Genomic DNA, 23,180 nt, shown 5'->3' on the forward strand with positions numbered 1-23,180 from the left:
TTTATGGTATTTATGCGTGTGAGAATGTAGTTGTGTGTGTGTGTATGTGTGTGGTGGTGCATTTGTGGGTATGCCAGTGTGGTCGTGAGAGAATTCTTCATCTCCTCCTCTTTCAACTTTTTCTAGATGCAAAAAAGTCAGACAGCCTGGATCTCTGTTGGCACAAAAATTGATTTTTCAGAACGATGTCATAGAGATCTAAAAGCTTACGATATATATTTTGACTTTTGGCAAATATTAACATAAAGTTCCTCAGGAGTACACCACATCTTGAAGTTCATTCCATTTAGAATATAGGAATGTGGCCAGGTGCAGCGGCTCATGGCTGTAATCCCAGCCCTTTGGGAGACTGAGGCGGGTGGATCCCCTGAGGTCAGGAGTTCGAGACCAGCCTGGCCCACATGGTGAAACCCCGTCTCTACTAAAAATACAAAAAATTAGCCAGGTGTGTGGCAGGTGCCTGTAATCTCAGCTACTTGGGAGGCTGAGGCAGGAGAATCGCTTGGTTGCTTGAACCTGGGAAGTGGAGGTTACAGTGAGCTGAGATCACGCCATTGCACTCCAGCCTGGGCAACAGAGTGAGACTCTGTCTCAAAAAAAAAAAAAAAAAAAATTAGAACATAGGAATGTATTTGCATTTAGGGCTAGGGAAGCCGACCGTGACTTAATCTCCTACACTGTGAAAAATGTCTACATGATAACTTTCTTATAATTTATGTTGCAGCATCAATATTTGCAGAAAACTTTGGGCCACGCTTCACAAAGGGTGAAGGCTTCTTCTCTGTCTTTGCCATTTTTTTCCCAGCAGCTACTGGGATTCTTGCTGGTGCCAATATCTCAGGAGATTTGGAGGTACGTTGTTTGCTCTGCTTTGCAGTCCTGGGACGTGGTGGTACAGTTGGTGGGTAGCACAAGGAGCTAGAGAGGTTAAATGTGACCATATCACCCTATATATTCAAACTGTATGTTTCTGTAAGATTTCCTGATGACTTAAAAGTTCTTTCCTTTAATGCCACATTTGGATTTCTATTCCAGATAATTCTTCCAAAAGTCTTATTCGGTGATATCAGAAGAACAGAGTAGTGTGATCGTGTATCATATTTCCCCAAAATAAATGTAGTTCAGTGAAAAAAATGCCAGAACCGTCCTTTCTCTTTTAAACCCAAATGAATGAGAATATTTTCCTGTAAAAGTAAAAACAAAACAAAACAAAGGGAAATAATCACATTTTCACTTAGCTTCCCACTTATTATTCTGTGTGAAGTACTGCAAAGAGCATGGTATGAGTTAGGATATGGTAACGTTATAAAAGACCAGCAACAGTGGCCTAAACAAGATGCAGGTTTTAATGCACAAAGTCTAGCTCAGTTGGGCACAGTGTCATGCACCTATAGTCCCAGCCACTTGGGAGGCTGAGGTGGGAGGATTGCTTGAACCCAGGAGTTTGAGGCCAGCCTGGGCAATACAGCAAGACCCTGATCTCTTAAAAAAAACAAAAATAAATAAAACATATGTATATTTCTTGGTTAGTCTTGATATACTCATGAATAAATAAATAAACATTTTATGTTAAATCAAGCCCATAGGCCATCCAGTGGTATAAGAAAGGTCTGCTCCAAAAGGTAGCCCAGGAACCCAGATAACCTCTTTGTTTCACCGTTACTTTGGGGCTTGCCCTCTATCTGCAAGGTCACATTCCAGTCCATGGGAAGGGGGATAAGCATGTAGAGGGCAAGCAATTCCTAGAACTTGCATGTATCGCTCCTGCTGACATTCCATTGGCCAGAATTTAGTCTTGTGGCCTTACCTAGTTGCATGGAGGGTGGGAAATGTAGTCTCTATCTGGGCAGCCACATGCCCAGATAAAATTTTAGGGGGTTCTAGTATTAAAAGGAGGAAAGTGAGGATGTATATCAGGGAACAATAAGCTGTTTCTAACACACACACACACACACACACACACAAAGTAGAAGCCACAGGTTTTACCTCAACAAATTTATGATCAACTTTAGAAGACAAGAAATATTTTCAAGACTCATCAAGAAATATACATACATGAAAACCATATGCATTGTCCAAGTGGGATGTGAAATAAAAATACTGAAAAAAAAATTGTTAAGTTAATCAGGGATGATTTTCTCAAAGAAATAACTTTTGAACCTGAACATAAAGCAAAGGCTGGATGCTGACTATTGATGAAGAAATATAGAGTATTCCAGGCAGAAAGGATAGTCAGGCATGAGGAAACTGGAAACAGTGAGAAGTCTCTTACAGTTCAACTGGAGAAACCCTGATGGGGGCTCGATCACCTTGAAGGCAAAGGGAAACAGCTATTGGAGGGACTTGAGCCAGAGGCGCTTGCCCTAGAACATAACTCCATGAAAGCAGAGACTTTCCCTTTGATTTTGTTCGTTGCTATATCCTCAAAGCTAGCACAGCCTCAATAAATACTAATTGAGTAAATAAAATAAAGGCATTTAGATTTTTTATATTAAGGGCCACAGTGCTATGGTAAGTTCTCAAGCAGAAATATGGCATAAAAATATTATGCTGAAGTGCAGAAAAGTTAAGAAACTTGTTCAAAATGATTCAAGTAGTATCACTGCTGAATGAAATTTAGCTATGGATGTTGAACTTCTGGTTTCTCAGCTCTGGGAGAGTATCAGAGGTCACTGATTTAAATTTCTGCAAACTATAAACACATCTTTAAAGTAAAGAATATTGTTCTTTCTTTAGACTCCTTAAAAACAAGTTTGTATCAGATGTTTAGCAGTCAGTTCCGCTTAGCTAGCCCTCACTGAGTGCCTGTTCACACCAGGTACTGAGAAGCAAGGAGCTTCACCTGTCCCTCAAGGAGCTCAAAGTCGAAGGGGGAGACAGACTTCCCTTACATGAATTAGAACAAGCAAGAGTAGAATCAAGTGCAAAGGAAAGAGGAAGCAGCAATTGCCTGTCCCCTCAAAAGTAAAGGAAGACTTTCAGAAGAGGGGACACTCAATCCAGGTTTTGAGGGATGAACAGGAGTTTGCCAACAGGACAAAGAAGAGAGGAACATTTGAAACGGAAGGAATGGGGTGTAAAAAGGCACCGAGAAAGATGCTGCTACTGAGAATTATTTTATGTGCAGAGTAGCGTATGTCATCCTTCATTAATATGTTAAGAAACATATTTATAAAGAATTTTCTATGTGCCCTAAGTACTCTGGGAGTAAGCAAAGAAAGAGAAGATATTATTTCTGTCTGAAAAGACAAGACTTCAAATTCCTCCCCCTTCAAAATAAGTGTTAACTTGATTTAGGGTTGTTATGTTAGTGAAGAAGTTTTTATTTATTTAGCAGCCTCTACTGAGCTATCTCTGATTCTGAGTTCACATGTAAAGAACTACAAACAATGGCCTGTTAGGACTTTGGGGGCATACATGGTCATAACATTATCGTAGAATGTTGCATTCTTTTTATTTAAAAATACTTTTATGATTTTATAATTAAGTTTAACTTTTAACACATACACTACTATATACTATATACTTTTACTATATACAGAACTCAGGGGTCCTCTAAACTACAGACAGTAGAGTTTGGATATTATCCCCAAACTAGCTGGAGATTCTAAGGAGGTTAGACAAAGGAGTAACATGATCAAATATGTGTTGTATAGAGAGCCTGCTAACAGCTTGTGGAGGGTGGTTTGGAAGGTGGGGAAAGGGTGTAATAGGCAGGAAGACTGGAGGCAGAAAGATCAATTAGAGACTATCATAATAGTCTGGACAAAAGACAACATGGGCCTGATTTAAGGCCATGCAGAGGAAAAGAACCAAAGATACCAGCTTTTGTTAGAGTTAGGAGAAGAAATAGAAAAAAAAAAATGTTTTTTACTATGACCCACTGTAAGAAAACATTATATATCACAACCAAGTGCACACTTAGAAAATTTTCCCCAAATGGTTCTCTACTTTATTACAAGCAATGCCTTCTGATATTCTCACATCAGTTCTATTCTATTGCATTCTTTTAATGCTGGCGGTAACCTGTTGAATTGATTCCACAGTATAGTAGATGAGGAAAGGAAGCTCACATTTGTCTATTGAGGTTGAAATGGCAGAAGGACATGGGGTGGCGATGTCTAGTGAGTGGGTAGCTAGATGTATGAGTCTGGAGCTCTGAAAGGAGCTAGGGCAGGACTGGCAGCCATGGCATGGATGAGTTAATGCAGGTATGTGCAAAAGGGGAGAGAGAAGAGGTTTGAGGCAGCGTTCAGGGAGACACAGACATTCAAAGTATTAATGGTAAAAAGCAAGTCCATGAAGAAAAAAGAGACAGAGCTAAGAAGCAGGAGAAATCAAAAGACAGTGGGGTCATGAAAATCAAGAGAGGAGAATGCTTTGAGAAGTAATAACGTGGTCACAAGCCGGAGGGGCCAACCATGTTAAGTTCTGGGAGGTGACAATATGTTGGGAAATGGGGAGGAAACGTCAGTACTTATAGATATTATTTCTCTTTGAAAGTGAACCTAGAAATAAAACATAATGGATTCAGTTCAATTTAGGAAACATTTACTGTTTACACACTATAGGGTAGGCAGGGTCCTGATCTCTACTCACAGCCTCAGAATCCTCCTCTGGAAGGAAGCTCACAGGCACAAGGGCATGCGACAAATCCAGAACCTTACATTTGCTAATAACGCACTAATAGATGATCTTTAAATATGTACCAGGGAGAAGATTTAGAAAATACCCAAGTCTAATCAAGAAGTGATTTCAGAGAAGCAAAATTAGGATGTGGTTGACATACTGAGAAAGCAGGGATCTAATAGATTGCTTGCATTCTGTCCTAAGGAAAAATAAAATGTCTAATGAAAAAAGATAAAGAAGGTTAGGTTTTGGGTTACTGCTTTTGGATGGAAACTACATTTCAAGTGAAAATCAATAATTTGTCAAAGTCCTCCTGAGCCCTATCTAAGGAGAAGCTAGCCAGACCAGACAATGTGAATATCTAATCATACACTAATATATTGGCATCCAGATTTACATGTTAATGTCTTGGGATCATGGCTAGACAAGATGGCTTATGCTTATAATCACAGCATTTTGGGAGGCCAAGGTGGGCGATTGTCTGAGTCCAGGAGTTTGAGACCAGCCTGAGCAACATGGCAAAACCCTGTCTCTACAAAACACACACACAAAAATAGCTGGGCAGGGTCGCACACACCTATCATCCCAGCTACTTGGGAGGCTGAGGTGGGAGGATCATTTGAGCACGGGAAGGTTGAGGCTGCAGTGAACCACGATTGAGCCACTGCAATCCAGCCTGGGCAACAGAGCAAGAATCCATGTCAAAATAAATAAATAAATAATAATGTCTTAGAGTCATGATCGACTCTCATGTGACTTCTGTTAAGTCATTTTAGAGCTTGTAGCAGATAGTTGCAAATAAAAACTAAGTTTGTGGGGTGTTTTTTTTTGTTTGGAGACAGCGTCTTACTCTGTCGCCCAGGCTGGAGTGCAGTGGCGCAATCTCAGTTCACTGCAACCTTCGCCTCCCAGGTTCAAGTGATTCTCGTGCCTCAGTCTCCTGAGCACCTGGGATTACAGGCACACATCACCATGCACAGCTAATTTTTATATTTTTAGTAGAGATGGGGTTTCACCATGTTGGCCAGGCTGCTCTCAAACTCCTGACCTCAGGTGATCCGCCCGCCTTGGCCTCCCAAAGTGCTGGGATTACAGACGTGAGCCACCGTGCCTGGCCAAAAACTAAGTTTTTGTGTTTTAGGTACAAGACTGCCTTCCATCTTCACATCTGTTATCCATATATATATATAAATAAATATGCATAAATGTTATATATATATATTTTTCTGTTTTTCCCACTGTCAGTTCTTTACATTTTACTCAGATCTCAAGAAATTCTTCATCAATAAAATAAATTTGGGAAGATAACATAAATTAGGGTATTCAGTAGGCCCCATCATAGTCATGACTGCCTTCTTTTTCCTTCTGTGCACTGCCCCATTTCATACACCTGCCACACTGAAGACAATAGTTTGGAAGGAAGAGACTGGGTATGTACGTGTCAGAACAAACCCTGTGTGCAGATACTCCTAGAAGAGTGCGGAGGAATTAATGATCACAGAGTGGTTCCACAGGGCCAGCTTACTGCCATGTGGGGGAGGTTTGCTTGATTCAGTTGTGACTTTCAGTTGTCAAGTGAGTCTACATTCACTATGTATAACCTTTTTGACGGACTCGTTCAGCACATTTTAGTTTTCTTTTTAAAGCACAAACTTTGTTTGACTGCAGTGATTGCTTATTTGTATTGATGAGTCTAATGTGCTCTGGTTGGGGGACTCATACCTGCTGATATTGTGCCTTCTTCAATTCAATATTTATTGACTCCTACTCTGTGCCAGGCCCTGTCCTGTAAAAGTGAAGACATTAAAATTTCTATTTAATAATCTCTATTAAGTTGAGTTGAATACAATTCAATATGCTACTTAAAAATTGATTTTATATGATTTATGCCCCCCAAATAGGATATAAAATGGTAAATTAAGTATGATGTGAAATCAACTTAGTGAATGTATATACACTTATAAGCAAGAGAAAAGCCCATTTTCTGGTATAAGCTTGAATTTGCCTCTTTCTTTATGTCTGCTTATGGAAATTAAATATCTCCCATTGCAGATATTTCTGAACTCGATTTCAAATAGGGAATTTAAGGGATTGAAGAATTTAGTAAGTAGATCATCCTTTTCACTCAGTCAAAAGTGATTTTTTTAAAGGCAAGCTTAAGCTCAGTATAAAACAAATACATACAGAGATATTATCAACATGCCAGATATGTTTGTATGTTTTCCCCTACAAATTCAAGATGTAATACATCTAAATGACATTCATAGGAGATAAAGAGAAGGATGAGGCCTTGGTGAGTGAACTACCTACTATACTTTTCTAGAGAAACTTCCTTCTGGACAGTTAGAGATCTCTTCTGTTCCGCTGAAAGTTTTACAGATTTCTTTATTCACTCTGCACACCTTGTCTTTGTCTAAAATAAAGCTCGAGCTTATCAACTTGCCATTTGCTTGATCTTTTCTTAGAACTTGCCTCAGGATGGGTAGCCTAAAAATCTGAAAATGCGAAAATAACTCCAAGTGATCTATGGTTCTTATTCTGCTCTGTATTCTTCTACCTCCACATTATTTTTTTAAAGGATCCCCAAGACGCCATCCCCAGAGGAACCATGCTGGCCATTTTCATCACCACTGTTGTATACTTAGGGGTTGCAATTTGTGTAGGTAAGTGGTACGTCTCTAGTGTTCGAATGTCAGAATTACGAGGGATCCAGTTGTTCACATCTAGTGGGCTTTCAATGAAGCATAAATACAAAGCTTTTTAAAAGGCAACCATTTTAATTCCCTTCTTGGTACCTTAATGTTAATGATTTGGACACTTTAGGGATTTGAATGCAATTAAGCTGTAATACAGGCATCTCTGGGTCAGGGCTAGAATAAAGCTAATCAGGTTGTCATTCTACCTGAACACAAAGAGGGTCCCATTTTACTACCCTTGATGATAATCCCACTGCTAAGGAGGCCACCACTTCCAGCACACACTTCCCTTGTTCTAGGAGGCAGGAGAGAAACAGAATAGAGAAAAGAAGTGAAAAACAAAACCATTCAAACCTAAAAACAGCCTTAGGAAAGTATGAAAGATGTGGAATTTGTGACTGTGTCTCATCCTTGCACTGCTATCCTTAATATGGAAATGTCACCGTCACCAATTGGCAGCATATCAGAACAAGACCCAGCTGCTGGCAGTGTGGGCGGCCAGCCCCTACATTGCTCAGTGAACAGAAAATATGTGTACTTACCTGCTGTTCCTGAGGCTGACTTTCGTTCCACCTGCTGCCTACAGTCACACCTCCTCCTGGTTGGGGGCTGCCTCATACTTTTGGCATAGTAGGAAAGGAAGAGGTTTCTCAACATTTAGAGAAGAAAACTGTCTTCCGTGTACAACAGGGGAAAAAGCTCTAGGCTGGACCACCATGAAGCCAAAGGGTACGTCACAGTCCTCTTCCGCTTACTATAAGAGAAATTGAGAAGGTGCATGTACCTACAGTTGGCTTCTGGAGATTAAAAAAAAAAAAAATGAACTTAAATCCTTCCCTGTCTCATTGTCTCTAGTTTGAGGAAATCTGATAACTTTGTTCAAAGTATTGTCGGGGCTGGGCACAGTAGCTCATGCCTGTAATCCCAGTTTGGGAGACTGAGGCCAGAGGATTGCTTAAGCCCAGGAGTTCAAGACTAGCCTGTGCAACATAGAGAGACCCCATTCCTACAAAAAATAAAAAATTAGCCGGGCGTGGAGGCACATACCTATGATCCCAGCTACTGGGAAGGGTGAGGTGGGAGGACTGCTTAAGCCTGGAAGGTCAAGGGTGCAATGAGCTGTGATCACACCACTGCACTCCAGCCTGGGCAACAGAGTGAGACCATGTGTCAAAAATCAATAAATAGGTAGATAAATGTATTGTTAGGGCATGTCCAAGTGTAGTTACATGTAAAGAGATTTTTTGTTTCAGTGCCTTAGGAAATCAACACATTTTTAAATGACATTGAAACCACTAAAGTTAAATTTCCCTAGTGGTTTTCTTTTTTATTACAGTTAAAGTGAGAGAATGAGTAAAGTTATAGACCTGATTTCAGACCTTCAAGTTTTGCCCCGAATGGATGGAAAAATATACATTTCTACACTTGCCCAGCATAGGAGAAGGACAGTCATGGAGTCAATGTCCTGTCATTAGTACAAATAACGACTCATGGCCTGGCTTCATGGGAATTTTGAGAGATCTGTTATGCAGAGGTTAAAATACATGATTCAAAGAGTTCAGTTCAACATAAATGAACAATGCAAACAGGTAAAATATGAAAGGATAGTTTGACTTGGTAATTGACATCCATAATTTCAAGCGTTCAAGTAGAAGCTGGCAGGCTACCTCTCAGGACTACGATAAAAAGGATCCCTCATTGATTATTTTAAATGGCTCTTTCAGATAAAAGAGTCTATGATTGGCCGGGTGCAGTGGCTCACACCTGTAATCCCAGCACTTTGGGAGGCCGAGGAGGGTGGATCATGACGTCAGTTCAAGACCAGCCTGGCCAAGAGGGTGAAACCCCGTCTCTACTTAAAACACAAAAATTAGCCGGGCATGGTGGCAGGCGCCTGTAATCCCAGATACTTGGGAGGCTGAGGCAGAGAATTGCTTGAACCCAGGAGGCAGAGGTTGCAGTGAGCCAAGATCGTGCCACTGCACTCCAGCCTGGGCAACACAGCGAGACTCTGTCTCAAAAACAAAAACAAACAAACAAAAAAGAGTCTATGATTTTTAAGTCTCCCAAATTCAAAGAATGTGGATTCCATGGCCAAGAATCACATTTATTCCTGTCTCTGGGACCTGTCTTAAAGGTATTATTAGCAAGGCATGAGAATCCACCCTGGGTAGAGTTTGAAAACCAAAGCAGTTTTATTGGTTGGCATTTAGTTTGTAAAGTATTTATCCTTCATGTAGTTCAGAAAAGTTTATATATACTTCACACATATATTCATATATTTCAAAAATCCTATCAAAAACACGGCAAAGATTAGTTAGAAAAAATCATAAGGGAATGCCAGTGATTAAAATATATATCAGCAGTCTTTTAAATGACCATAATTCTATTTTTAAGAATCTATCCTAGAAGAAAAAGTTTATGCACGAAGATGTTCATCATAGAATGCTATAGTAGAAAATGACAGATACACTCAAATGCATGAAAATAATGGAATAGATCAACTAAGATAGATACTAGATCAATATTATTTGACCATTGCCTAGGAAATCTGAATATTTTATCCTAAAACATTTCCTTTACTGTTTAAACCATTAAAACTGCATATAATGTGGAACTATAACTCTGTTTTATAAATTATGCAAGGAATATCATTAGTTGAAAAGAGGGGCTGCGTTCTCTTAATCGCTATAATAGAATTCCATAATGCCACCCCTTGGCTCTCTTGCAGATGAGGAAATAAATCCTTCTACTTGAAAAACATCCAGTCGTTAGTACTAAGCCAGACATATGTATTGAGTATGTGTTATGTACCAAGGGCTACCATGCAAGTTTTAAGAGATAAGAAATTAAGACTGAATGTCAACTCCCAAGTCTCTTACCACTCAAATCTAAGTCACACAGGCAGTTGAAATGGCAGCCTGTTACAGAAAAGGGGAAACCCCAGGGCTCAGCAGATGGGAGCCTCCAGTTATCAAGAACTACCCACAGTGAACAGAGGCTAAGAAATGGACCTTTGCAGACTCAAAGTAAACTATGTTTTCAGAAGAAAACCCTAGGGGACCAGAACCTTATAAAGAAATAACAAGCCACGGTTGTTTCCACAGGGGCCTGTGTGGTCCGAGATGCCACCGGGAACATGAATGACACCATCATTTCTGGGATGAACTGCAATGGTTCAGCAGCATGTGGGTTGGGCTATGACTTCTCAAGATGTCGACATGAACCATGTCAGTACGGACTGATGAACAATTTCCAGGTTTGAAGCAAAATTGAAAAATGTTCATTGCCATTATTTTCATTTTTTGAATGTCACATAGAGTAAGATTTCTGAATCTGCAACTGATTGATTACTGGCTGATAAGAATCCAGCATGGAATGATTCATGTGGGAGGGAAAGGAGTCATACAGGCATTACATGGTAGCGAATCCTATGTTACATTTCCTGTGGTCAGAGACAATAGGCAGTCGTATGAATTGCATCACCAGGGAGAGATCATCTCCTGGCACTATGTGTCTTCCAGTCAGTTGTGCAAGATTTCATGGTGGAAAGGAACTTAGGTTAGTTAGCACTTGTTATGTATTTCTTTCTTTTATAATTTTAGTTTTTATTTTAGATTCGGGGAGTATCCTATATGTGCAGGTTTGTTACATGAGTGTATTGTGTGATGCTGAGATTTGGGGGTATTACAACAAGTAGCCTCTGTTCATTGTAAGTAGTTCACCCAGGTACTAAGCATAGTACTCAATAGCTAGTTTTCAACCCTTGCCATCCTCTGTCCCCCCTCTAGTAGTCCCCAGTGTCCCTTGTTGCCACTTTATGTTCATGAGTACTCAATGTTTAGCTCCTACTTATAAGTGAGAATATGTTGTATTTGGTTTTCTGTTCCTGTGTTAATTTGCTTAGGATAATGGTCTCTAGCTGTATCCATGTTACCGTGAAGGACATGATTTTATTCTTTTCATGGCTGTGTAGTATTGCATGGTGTACGTGTACCACATTTTCTTTATCCAGTCCACCACTGATGGGCATCTAGGTTGATTCCATGTCTTTGCTATTATGAATTGTGCTGCACTAGACATACAAGTGCCTGTATCTTTTTGGTTGAATGATTTATTTTCTTTTGAATATATACCCAGTAAAGAGATTACTGGGTCAAATGATAGTTCTGTTTTAAGTTCATTGAGAAATCTTGGAATGCATTTCATATACGGCCTTCAGCTTAGACAAAGCCTTTGAGGTGGCCCTGGAGAGCCTGGAAGACAAGGCTAAGAGAGAAATTGTGAGTGCCAGAGGGAAGGTAAATAAGGGGGAAGTAACAATGGAAGTTAGGAAAGCTGTAGGACTTTAAACCTATTAATTTGTCTGCATGATTGGTGAGCAGAGGGAGAAGTAAATTTGTCGTGAAAGCTTCACTCTTCTGTTTTAACAACCCACAAAGAGAAATTAACTCAACTGAAGTCATTATTCCAAAATATGACTTAAATTGATAGAATCACATCATGTCTCAGATCTAAAATTATGTTTAATGAGCACAGAAATAGCAAAGGTCTGAAAAGCCTCTGTGTGCAGGAAGAAGAAAGGTTAACGGCTGTAAAAAGACTAGTAAACAGCTGAGCCCCTCCCCAAACCGTATTAAAATACTGCTTTCTGCTGGATAGAATTCCCCATCATCAAAGAAACATATGGCCACAAAGAACAGAGGGGAAAATGTCAAAATCCTTGAAACCATTTCCTTCTTTATTTTGTCCAGTATCTTCTGGATATATTGCGGTGAGCATTTATTATCTTATAAATAACCAAAAAGGCCATTTCTATTTTTAAAAAATAAAATTAAGAACGTGAGAATGGGCCAGGTACAGTGGCTCATGCCTACAATCCCAGCCCTTTGGGAGGCTGAGGCGGGCAGATCACTTGAGGTCAGGAGTTCAAGACCAGCCTGGCCAAAATGGTGAAATCCCGTGTCTACTAGAAATACAAAATTTAGTGGGGCGTGGTGGCAGGTGCCTGTAATCCTAGCTACTCGGAAGGCTGAGGTACAAGAATTGCTTGAACCCAGGAAGCAGAGGTTGCAATGAGCCAAGATCGTGCCAATGCACTCCAGCCTGGGCAATAGAGCGAGACTCTGTTTCAAACAAACAAACAAGAATGTGAAAGTGAGAAAGAAGCAGGGGGAAAAAATCTAGCTGAAAGCAATTTGCTTATGAAATAGATTCCAAATCACAGGAAGTCTCCTCACTTGTACCTCTCTTCCCAAGGTCATGAGCATGGTATCAGGGTTTGGCCCCCTCATCACTGCGGGAATCTTTTCTGCAACGCTCTCCTCCGCCCTGGCTTCCCTTGTCAGCGCACCCAAAGTGTTCCAGGTAATACAAGCACAACAGCTTGTGCTTCTCCCTATTGCTGTTTCCACAGAATGTGAAGCAAGCTGAAATATTCATTCTCACTGGCAATCATTTTCCATCATTTTCTGAAACAGTTAATGTTTGCATCTGGCTCAAGTACTATGTCTGCCATATAGTCAAGATCGATTCAAATAATATAAAGAATGATAAAGTGCAGTGTTAACTTGTGCCTGATCCTGTGTATCACTTAATCTTTCCCCAAATCTTCCCGTTTGAATCACCTAGAGAAAATGACTGTGCATAGCTATAAATGACAAATGTCTTCTCTTCTTTTCCATTAGGCTCTGTGCAAGGACAACATCTACAAAGCTCTGCAGTTTTTTGCAAAGGGATATGGGAAAAACAATGAACCCCTGAGAGGATATATTCTCACTTTTCTTATAGCCATGGCATTTATTCTTATTGGTTTGTAAAGTTTTCTTGTTTTGATTGAAAACCAAAGAATTCTTCTGATTATTCATAGGGCTTTCCTTTTAGTTTGAAAAATTACCCGTTTCATGTTTAGGATCCCATTTGGGAATATTGGCATCTAAGAAGGAAATGAGAAATCCTTGTGTGTAGAGGGCCTTTGAGGAACTCGAGGTAGACTTTGAATTTTAATCTATTCTTTGAATCTGAGTGTTCGAAATCCATCCAACCAAAGGCAGCTGAATCCTTCTTCCCACCTGCCTGAAACTGTCTAAATCTAGAGTCTCCCCCAGCTGCCATAACTACTGACCTGACAGCTAGCAGAATTGAATTGCCTGTTAGTGTTTCTGGGAATGTGGTCCACTGAGCATCTATATCGCAATCACCTGGGGTGTTTGGGCGAGTGCGGAGACTTCAGGCCCAATTCCAGAGTAACTGAGTCAGACTCTCTGAGGGTAAGGAGTCTACATTTCACAAGTCTACATTTCAAGTAGACCACTGGTATTTGAGAACCACTTACCTAGACTATAATCTTGGTTTCCTCTCCCCAGGTGATATAGAAACAGCTACATAATCTTGGAGAGGCACATTCATCAACTTAAACTTGCGCATGTCTCACTCCTCCCTAAGGCCTCACCTTTGCTGATGAGCATATCAGAGGAAAAGCAGCAGAAGGCAGAGGACTTTGGGAGCCACACACAGGCGGGCAGAGACTTCTTCAGCACGGCAGTGCCAAGCAATGAGGGCTCCTCATCATTACATGTTGAACTCAGGAAGGGACTATAATTCATGAATCCTCATAGCATTTGTATGAGGCTGAAGAAGGGCATTTGTAACTCTCTGTGTTTGTTAGATTTTTAAAAATTAACTTAAAAGTGATTTCACATGGAGATGTTTCAATTATGTAATTTAGCCTTTAAGATCTCAAATCATTGCCTCGTGCTGCATTTAAGTGAGTGAGCAACCAAAGTTTTAAAAGTCTTGTATACGTTAGATAATATCATTTAAAATCATTCTTTCAGAACAAGTGGATTGGCTCCACGCATAAGCATCATGGCAGCTGTTTTGCCTACTTTCTTGTCAGTATCCATGTTCCAGAATCACACCCAGCTGCCTGCATTTGCATCATTGCATCACTTGCACCATTGCATCATTTGCATCATTGAGGGTGATAGGTGTCTGACCTTCAGATAAAGGATGATGTCTCTATATTTTTTCTTGTATTGCCCAGTAAAAAATCCAACTGGAATTAAATCATACCAGATATTTACTCCTGAGGCAAAAGTATTTTTGGACCAGGCACAGTGGCTCATGCCTGTTCATCCCGGCACTTTGGGAGGCTGAGGTGGGCGGGTCACTCGAGGTCAGGAGTTCAAGACCAGCCCAGCTTACATGGTGAAACCTTGTCTCTACTAAAAATACAAAGATTACCTGGGCATGGTGGCAGGCACCTATAGTCCCAGCTACTAGGGAGGCTGAGGCAGGAGAGTAGCTTGAACCCGGGAGGCAGAGGTTGCCGTGAGCTGAGATTGTGCCATTGCACTCCAGGCTAGGCGACAAGAGCTAGACTCTATCTCAAAATAATAATAATAATAATAATAATAATAATAATAATATATTTGGCTAGCCTTGAGAGGCAGAACTCTCTAGAGATGTGGAAAAGGTATGAATGACAAAGAGTCCTGAAAATCAGAGAACACATATTGGGTCTATGCAGGGAGATTTCCACTAGGGAGTTTTCGGTGCACTGGTATTTAACTAATATCCTGCAGAGCCTATTTATTGCATACATAACAGTTAAAGAACACAGGATTAGATGCCTCCAGAAAAGCTGCAGGGGAGTTAATTGTATGCCCAGTCCCACACCTACCCATTGCCACTTGAACATTTTGTAGGTAGGGGTCTCAATTGTCTATTTTCTGATTGGTAGACTTTTTTATTTCTTACTTTATAGAAACCCTAGCTAAGAGTAAATATGTATCCCCCAAAGAAAAATGACTAACTTCTTAAACTTTGACAGATGCTCGCTATGTTTTCAATTTCCAAATAAAGTCAAGCTTCCAGGCTGTAACAGCTGTTCAGCCCCTGGTCTCATCACTCATACGTACATGTTCAATTCTGTTACTTTTACAGCGGAACTCAACACCATTGCTCCCATCATCTCCAACTTTTTCCTGGCCTCATATGCACTTATTAATTTCTCCTGCTTCCATGCCTCTTATGCCAAATCTCCAGGTAAGCTGACTTCCAAAACTAAAATATGCCTAAGCAAACAGTTAGTTTGTCTCAATAAAACGAAATAAGTCAGTGAAAAGTGTTCAATCTGTGTTTATATGTTTCCTTATATCCTAGTGGGAAGCGTAATCTACTTTATTTTGGTGAGTTTGGGGATGAGTTTTGAAATAGAAAAAGAATCATTTGAGCAATGGCCTTTTTGACCAACCGTAAAGTCAATTTTCTCTCGTGGCAATAAATTATTCATTGCAAGAGAAACCACATTTATTTCAGCAGTAGAAAAACACCACTATTTATTTCCAGGGTGAAAGTGACCACAGAAGTGGAATTAATGTATATATTTGAAACTTCCTAACTATCAATTTGTTTCCTGCCCATGGTGCAGAAGAGAAGGATGAGTAGTTCCCATAATTACCTGCTGAGTGGAGGCAATGTAGACAAGCTGCATTGATGCTGGTGGCATCAGTGCACCCTTTGAGCTGTGGTTTAAAGTTGTTCAAAATTTCACACCAAAGAGCCTTCCCCTTTCTAGTTACTCCTCACCTCTTCTTTGCTTTCATTGTCCACTACAGTTTCTTCTACCTTCCTACCAGAATAGAGACTTGTCATTACCTACCTTCAGAAAGATCTCCACCTTGAGAACTTTTACTGGATATATAAACACATTTCCACTCATTCAGGGCCTGACAAGATATTAAGCCTCCTTTGGAAAACTTGCTGCCAATAAGACAAAATATAGATGGAAGACCAACCTTAATCTAATGAATACTAGGCTACAGAAAGTAGCAGAGGACTTTCTGTTTCTTTGTGTGTTTTGTTAACACAGAAATGTGTGACTCCATGCCATGTTATGGCCACTTTTGACAAATAAGGTGAAATAGTAGACAGCCAGGGAAAAGAGTGAAAAGGAGAATGGGAAAGAGTGGGAGAGAGAGAGGAAAATATAGAAAAGCATATAGAGGGAGACACATGGATACACAAACCCAGAAAATGTCTGTCTGTCTGTCTGTCTGTCTGTCTGTTTCTCTCTCTCTCTCTCTCTCTCTCTCTCACACACACACACACACACACACACACACACACACACAGGGGGACGGGAAGCTAGACTCAGAGAAAAAAAGGCTATTTTCAATGATGTTCTTGCAGTGCTATGTCCATCTTGTGGCCATTTAGGAAATTGCTCCCAAACACGTAAAGTTCTGTTGTGTTTTGGCAACTCCTATATTAAAACGTACCCCATTCATTAACAAAAGGTGCCCTTCAAATCAGAGCTTTTCCCTCCTGTCCATACTGTCTTCCAGTTGCTTCCATTTCAGGAAACTAAGAGAACACAGAAAACCCCCATGCATGTGCACACTGTGAGAAATATTTTCATTGCAAAATGTATGACATATTAACACATTGGGTTTCAGAAGCCTTTGCTAGCCATTGAGTTTAAAAAGCCATTTCTCCTGATTTATTCATCAATTATTATTTCTGAAAAGGCAAACACTGTCCTCTTAGGGTAATGGAAGAGCTACCAGGAAGTCAAGCAGATTGAGTCTTGATGATTACTCCACCTTCTCCATGGGAGCAAAAAACCCATTTTCTTCACTTTTTCTTTCTCGGACAACCAAGAACTTTCTCCTCCCCACCTAGTAGATCCCACTCTTCCCATTCCTCCTGCCTCTTTTCAGCTCCTGATGGCATAAATACCAGATGCTTAAGGTTTGGAAGTTTGGGAAGACGGTCAGGAGCATGGAGTATGGAGGGTCCTGAATGGCACATTTTTCAGATGCTTAACATTTCCTAAACTTCACAGCATTCTGTTTGGTGTAAGTACCATCTTCATAGACCAGGGACCCAAGATCATAGGAAAATAAGCACAGAGCCTGGAAATTGACCTAAAAGTTCTGATTCTTTATGTCACGAAAAAGGCACGTTACCTGCATTCTTATAATAGTCGGTGGCATGATCGTAGTAGAGTGGAAGTTTTCCTTCTGCATATTTTATTTTCAGGATGGAGACCTGCGTATGGAATCTACAACATGTGGGTATCTCTTTTTGGAGCTGTTTTGTGCTGTGCAGTCATGTTTGTCATCAACTGGTGGGCAGCTGTCATCACCTATGTCATTGAATTCTTCCTCTATGTCTATGTGACTTATAAGAAGCCAGGTAAGATAATAAGGACTGTATGGAATAGGGTTTCCAAATCACTCTCTAACTGCTCATTTATTAAGCATTTTTATGTGCTTAGGTGAGGCATATGTAAGGAGGATATTAATAATATCATGGAATATAATAGTAACAATAGTTGGGGCTGGGCACAGTGGCTCACGCCTGTGCTCCCAGCACTTCAGGAGGCTGAGGAGGGTGGATCACAAGGTCAGGAGTTCAAGACCATCCTGGTCAACATGGTGAAACCCCATCTCTACTAAAAATACAAAAATTAGCCGAGCGTGGTGGCACGTGTCTGTAATCCCAGCTACTCAGGAGGCTGAGGCAGGAGAAACGCTTGAAACCAGAAGGCAGAGGTTGCAGTGAGTTGAGATCACACCACTGCACTCCAGCCTGGGCAACAAGAGCGAAACTCCATCTCAAATAATAATAATAATAGCAATAGTTAACCTCGTTGAACACCTGTTATATACCATGCACTCATTCAATCCTCACAATACTGTTAGTGCCATTTTACAGATGAAGAAACTGGGGTTCAAAGAGTTGACTACTTACCAAAGTAATAATCAGGATGTGATGGATCTGACCATATAACCAGCACGTGTATGATACCAAACCAACCCGACAAGCTTTCCATTACTTCACTTTGTTTCTGATGTCCTGATAAATTAGACATAGTCCCTGTGCTCAAGGAGTTCACAGAGTCACACTTAAGGAATTAATTATGATACAAAATAGTAACCACTATGAGAGTAATATGAGCAAATTGCTGAGAAAAGGGGAGGGAAGGATTAACTTTGGAGTTATCCAGGAAAACTTTCTGGTTCCTAACTTATGTTCACAGAGTCAAACACTCAGTGGACATTTAATGAATATTTTTTAAATGAATAAATAAGTAAGTTTTTTTTTTTAAAAAAAAAAAAAAAAAAAAAGCAAGCAACTGGGGTTTGGTTAATCAGAGTCGGGGAATGGTATTCTGGGCAGAAGGTGAAGTATGAATGACAGTAAGGACACATACAAGTGCGGGGCGGCATATTTGGGAAGGCTCAAGGCCTTCAACACACAGAAGGTTCCTGAGTGATGGGGAGAAGGATCACAGAGGGAGCCGGGAAGAGTGATGGGGGGCCAGATAAATAAGAAACTTAAAGGTCATGCCAAAGAATCTGATGTTGTGAGCAACAGGAAGATGGCACAGGCTAATCAATTGAAGAAGCAGTTGGATCTGAACTTTGGGTGTTGACTTTAGTACCAGGGATATTAAATCTAGGAGGGGCTGCAGACAGTGCGGTGCAGGGAAACCCAGAGCCACCCTCACATTCTCCGTTCCCTTACTCTGTCAGTAAAGCAGAGATTGTAGTAACTACCTTGGAGGGGTCTGTTTAGCTTTTATTTATTTCTTTACATATTGTTAACATCATGTATAACTTACATATGGAAAAATTCATCCCTTTTAAATGGGCTGTCTGTATGTTTTGACAAACTTGTACAGTGTTGTAACCATCATCAAGATACAGGATATTTCCATCATCCTCACAAGTTCCCTTATACCCCTGTGTAGTCAATCTCCACCCTCCAACTTAGCCTCAGGCAGCTGCTTTTCTGATGTCTGATCCTGTAGCTTTGCCTTTTCCAAAATACCATATAAATAGAAACATACAAGATATAGCCTTTGAGAAGACTTCCTTTCACTTAGCAGAATGCTTTTAGATTTATCCATGCTGTTGCATATGTAAGTGGTTTATTCTTTGGTGTCGCTGAGTAGGATTCTATTGTATGAATACATCACATATATTCTTAAATTCTATTCACCAGTTGATGGTCATCTGAGTTGTTTTCAGTTTAGGTCCACAGGACTTTATGTGGACTTATGTTTTCATTTTTCCCTTGGGTAAATATCTGGTAGTGGGATTTATGATTAAATAGTAAGTGTATATATAACTTTATAAGAAACTGCCAAACTGTTTTCTGTGGTAGCAGTATTATTTTCCATTCCTACGAGCCATGAATGAGAGTCCTAGATGCTCCACATTTTTGTCAGCATGTATTACTGCCAGTTGATTTTTTAAAAGCCATTCTAATAGATGTGTAGTGCCACCTCATTGTGGTTTAATTTGCATTTTCCCAATGATTAACGATGTTGAACATCTTATTTGCCATCCATATATCTTTTTTAGTCAAGTGTCTGTTTAAATCTTTTGCTCATGTTTTAGTTGTTTTCTTATTATTCAGTAATGAGAGTTCTTTATTCTGGACATAAATCCTTTAGTAGCATGTGTTTTGCAAATATTTTCTCTGGATCTGTGGTTTCTCTATTTTCCTTACAATTTGTTTTGAAGAATAAAACTTCTGAGTTTTTGTGAAGTCTAATTTATCTTTTTTTTTTTTTAATGGCTTACCATGTTGCATCTGATCTAAGATATCTTTTCCTAATCAAAAGTCACAAACTTCTAGAAGTTTAAATGCTTTGGAAATTATATTTAGGTCTATTATCCATTTTGAGTTAATTTTTGTACATGATGTGAGGTATTGTTCAAGGTTCACTTTTTACATATAAACGTCCAATTGACTAGCAGAGTTTTTATCCCTATTTAAAATAAATGGCCTAAGGTATGCTTAATGCCTGATGCACCATCAACACTTAATCAATATTGATCTTCTTTATCTCCAGATAATTATCATTCACCCATTTCCCTGGATCTCCAGGAGAATAGGTTTTGTCTGTCATCTGGGGTGTATCTGTACCTTCTTGCCAGGGACTTCCTCTCATAAACCTTGGAAGATCCATTTAATACTTGACTTCCTCTCATAAACCTTGGAAGATCCATTTAATACTTAAATTTGTAAAAAAGAAAAAAAAAAAAAAAAGCCGGGCACGGTGGCTCATGCACACTTTGGGAGGCCGAGGCAGGTGGATCACAAGGTCAGGAGATCGAGACCATCCTGGCTAACATGGTGAAACCCCATCTCTACTAAAAACACACAAAAAAACATTAGCCGGGCGTGGTGGCGGGTGCCTGTAGTCCCAGCTACTTGGGAGGCTGAGGCAGGAGAATGGCGTGAACCCAGGAGGCAGAGCTTGGAGTGAGCCAAGATGGTGCCACTGCACTCCAGCCTGGGCGAGAGCAAGACTCCGTCTCAAAAACAAAAGGAGGGGAGTTGGGGGGGAGGGATGGTAGAGCTGATCTCCCTTATGATGAAGATTAAGGATTAGCTTCTCACAGATCAAACTAAAATGTTTGCTAAAGAACCTTGACCTTCTTCATAGAATTCTAGAAGTAAGAATTCCCATGCTATTCAGTTTTACTGTTCAAAATATAAAGATTACTGCACACTTTCTGTGCATACAGAAATGCTGCTTCTCTTTTCAATTTAAGAATTTGGGCCAGGCGCGGTGGCTCACGCCTATAATCCCAACACTTTGAGAGGCGGAGATGGGTGGATCACAAAGTCAGGAGTTTGAGACCAGTCTGACTAATATGGTGAAACCCCGTCTCTACTAAAAATACAAAAATTATCCAGGCATGGTGGCAGGTGCCTGTGGTCCCAGCTACTCAGGAGGCTGAGGCAGGAAAATCTCTCAAACCTGGGGGGCGGAGGTTACCGTGAGCCAAAATCGCACCACTGCACTCCAGCCTGGTGACAGAGCGAAACTCCATCTCAAAAAAAAAAAAAAAAAAAAGTGTGAAGATGCTTTGATTTTTATTCAGGGATTGACCAGTTTCCCAAGTCTATCTGCCAGCAACGTGGTTATCGCACAGCCTCTAGGACTGCAGTTGTACAGTCTGATCCTTTGCTGGAATGAAGCCTTTGCTTCTGAAGATTCACATAGTATTCATAGAAGGATACAAAGTGCTTTTTAGGAAATCCCGCACTATATTTTCTCTAATGTGGGCACTCATCGTTGCTGGCATAGCCAGGGAAAATCATAGAAGGGAATGGCTTGTAAGAATTATTCATGGTACACAGAGGAAAGGTCAGTGCTTCTTATGCCAATTTCCTCCTTTATCCACAGATGTGAACTGGGGCTCCTCCACACAGGCTCTTTCCTATGTGAGTGCTTTAGACAATGCTCTGGAATTAACCACAGTGGAAGACCATGTAAAAAACTTCAGGTAAAGCTGGTGTCTCAGGCATCCTGGTGTTGTTCCACCTTAGAAGTGGCTCTCCTTTATGAGAGACAAGGGCATTCGAGTAGTTATAAGCTTTAGGGGTACATTCTAAAAATAAGCAGCCATACAAAACTGCTACATTTTCATGACAGCACCTCCTGTGAGTGAGTGCTTCTTTCCTTCCACACCCTACTCTGCCCACCCCAAACTACAGCCCCTCATAATGCCAGGTGTCACCTTCCATGCGTGGAGATAGCAAAGTGGACTAAGTAATGTGACTTCAGAGAGATGATCCTAAATCCCCACACACATTATTCTGCTATTGTTTCCATTCCACTTAAGGCTTTAGGGCTTACTGAATTCTCTTAAGAGTAACGCTTTTTGCTTTTCATTAGTTGTATCTTATTTTGAATGAAATCTGAAACACAAGCTTGTATGAAGAATGAAAGAAAGTAACATAAAAATCTTGCTTGGAAAGGAACACATTGCCTTGGGACTTGGGGTAGGTGGCTAGAGGAAAAAGGAGAGGGGGAAGGTATTAGTCCATTTTCATACTGCTATGAAGAGATACCCAAGACTGGGTAATTTATAATTTTAAAAAAAGAGGTTTAATGGACTCACAGTTCTACCTGGCTGGGGAGGGCTCACAATCTTGGCAGAAGGCAAAGGGGGAGCAAAGGCACGTCTTACATGGCAGCAGGCAAGGGGGTGTGTGCAGGGGAACTGCCCTTTATAAAATCATCAGTTATTGGGAGACCTATTCACTGTCAGGAGAACAGCACAGGAAAACCCACCCCCATGATTCAATTACCTCCCACTGGGTCCCTCCCATAACACATGGGGATTATGGGAACTATAATTCAAGATGAGATTTAGGTGGGGACACAGCCCAAACCATGTCATTGCATCCCGGGCCCCTCCCAAATTTCATGTCCTCACATTTCAAAATTAATCATGCCTTCCCAACAGTCCCCCAAAATCTTAACTCATTTCATCATTAACTCAGAAGTCCACAGTCCAAAGTCTCATCTGAGACAAAGCATGTCCCTTCTGCCTATGAGCCTGTAACATCAAAAGCAAGTTACTTACTTCCTAGCTAAAATGGGAATACAGGCATTTGGTAAATACACCTGTTCCAGATGGGAGAAATTGGCCAAAACAAAGGGGATACAGGCCCCATGCAAGTCCGAAATCTGGTGGGGTAGTAAAATCTTAAAGCTCCAAAATGATCTCCTTTGACTCCTTGTCTCATATCCAGGTCATATTGATGCAAGGTGGGTTCCCATGGTGTTGGGCAGCTCTGCCCCTGTGGCTTTGCAGGGTACAGCCTCCCTTCTGGTTGCTTTCACTGGCTGGTGTTGAGTGTCTGCAGCTTTTCCAGGTGCACGGTGCAAACTGTCGGTGGATCTATCATTCTGGGGTCTAGACAACTGTGGCCTCTTCTCACAGCTCTACTAGGCAGCGCCCCAGTGGGGAGTCTGTCTGGGAGCTCCAACCCCACATTTCCCTTCTGCACTACCCTAGCAGAGGTTCTCCATGA

The 23,180-nt window shown here is 40.7% G+C and overlaps 1 protein-coding gene across 7 annotated transcripts in view; it reads left to right on the forward strand.

The window, feature by feature from the left end:
- The window catches only part of SLC12A1 (solute carrier family 12 member 1), a 101,535-nt gene that overhangs the window by 28,885 nt on the left and 49,470 nt on the right, over positions 1-23,180 (forward strand). For all 7 annotated transcript variants that reach the window (XM_005559483.4, XM_005559481.4, XM_005559484.4 and 4 more), the window contains exons 9-16: positions 725-852; positions 7,208-7,292; positions 10,433-10,584; positions 12,585-12,692; positions 13,013-13,136; positions 15,273-15,374; positions 17,373-17,528; positions 21,544-21,643. In XM_005559483.4, coding sequence (XP_005559540.3) covers positions 725-852; positions 7,208-7,292; positions 10,433-10,584; positions 12,585-12,692; positions 13,013-13,136; positions 15,273-15,374; positions 17,373-17,528; positions 21,544-21,643 — 955 coding nt within the window. The remainder of the gene's footprint in view (positions 1-724; positions 853-7,207; positions 7,293-10,432; positions 10,585-12,584; positions 12,693-13,012; positions 13,137-15,272; positions 15,375-17,372; positions 17,529-21,543; positions 21,644-23,180) is intronic.

The sequence above is a fragment of the Macaca fascicularis genome, chromosome 7, assembly GCF_037993035.2.
Source record: "Macaca fascicularis isolate 582-1 chromosome 7, T2T-MFA8v1.1".
NCBI classification, from domain to species: domain Eukaryota; kingdom Metazoa; phylum Chordata; class Mammalia; order Primates; family Cercopithecidae; genus Macaca; species Macaca fascicularis.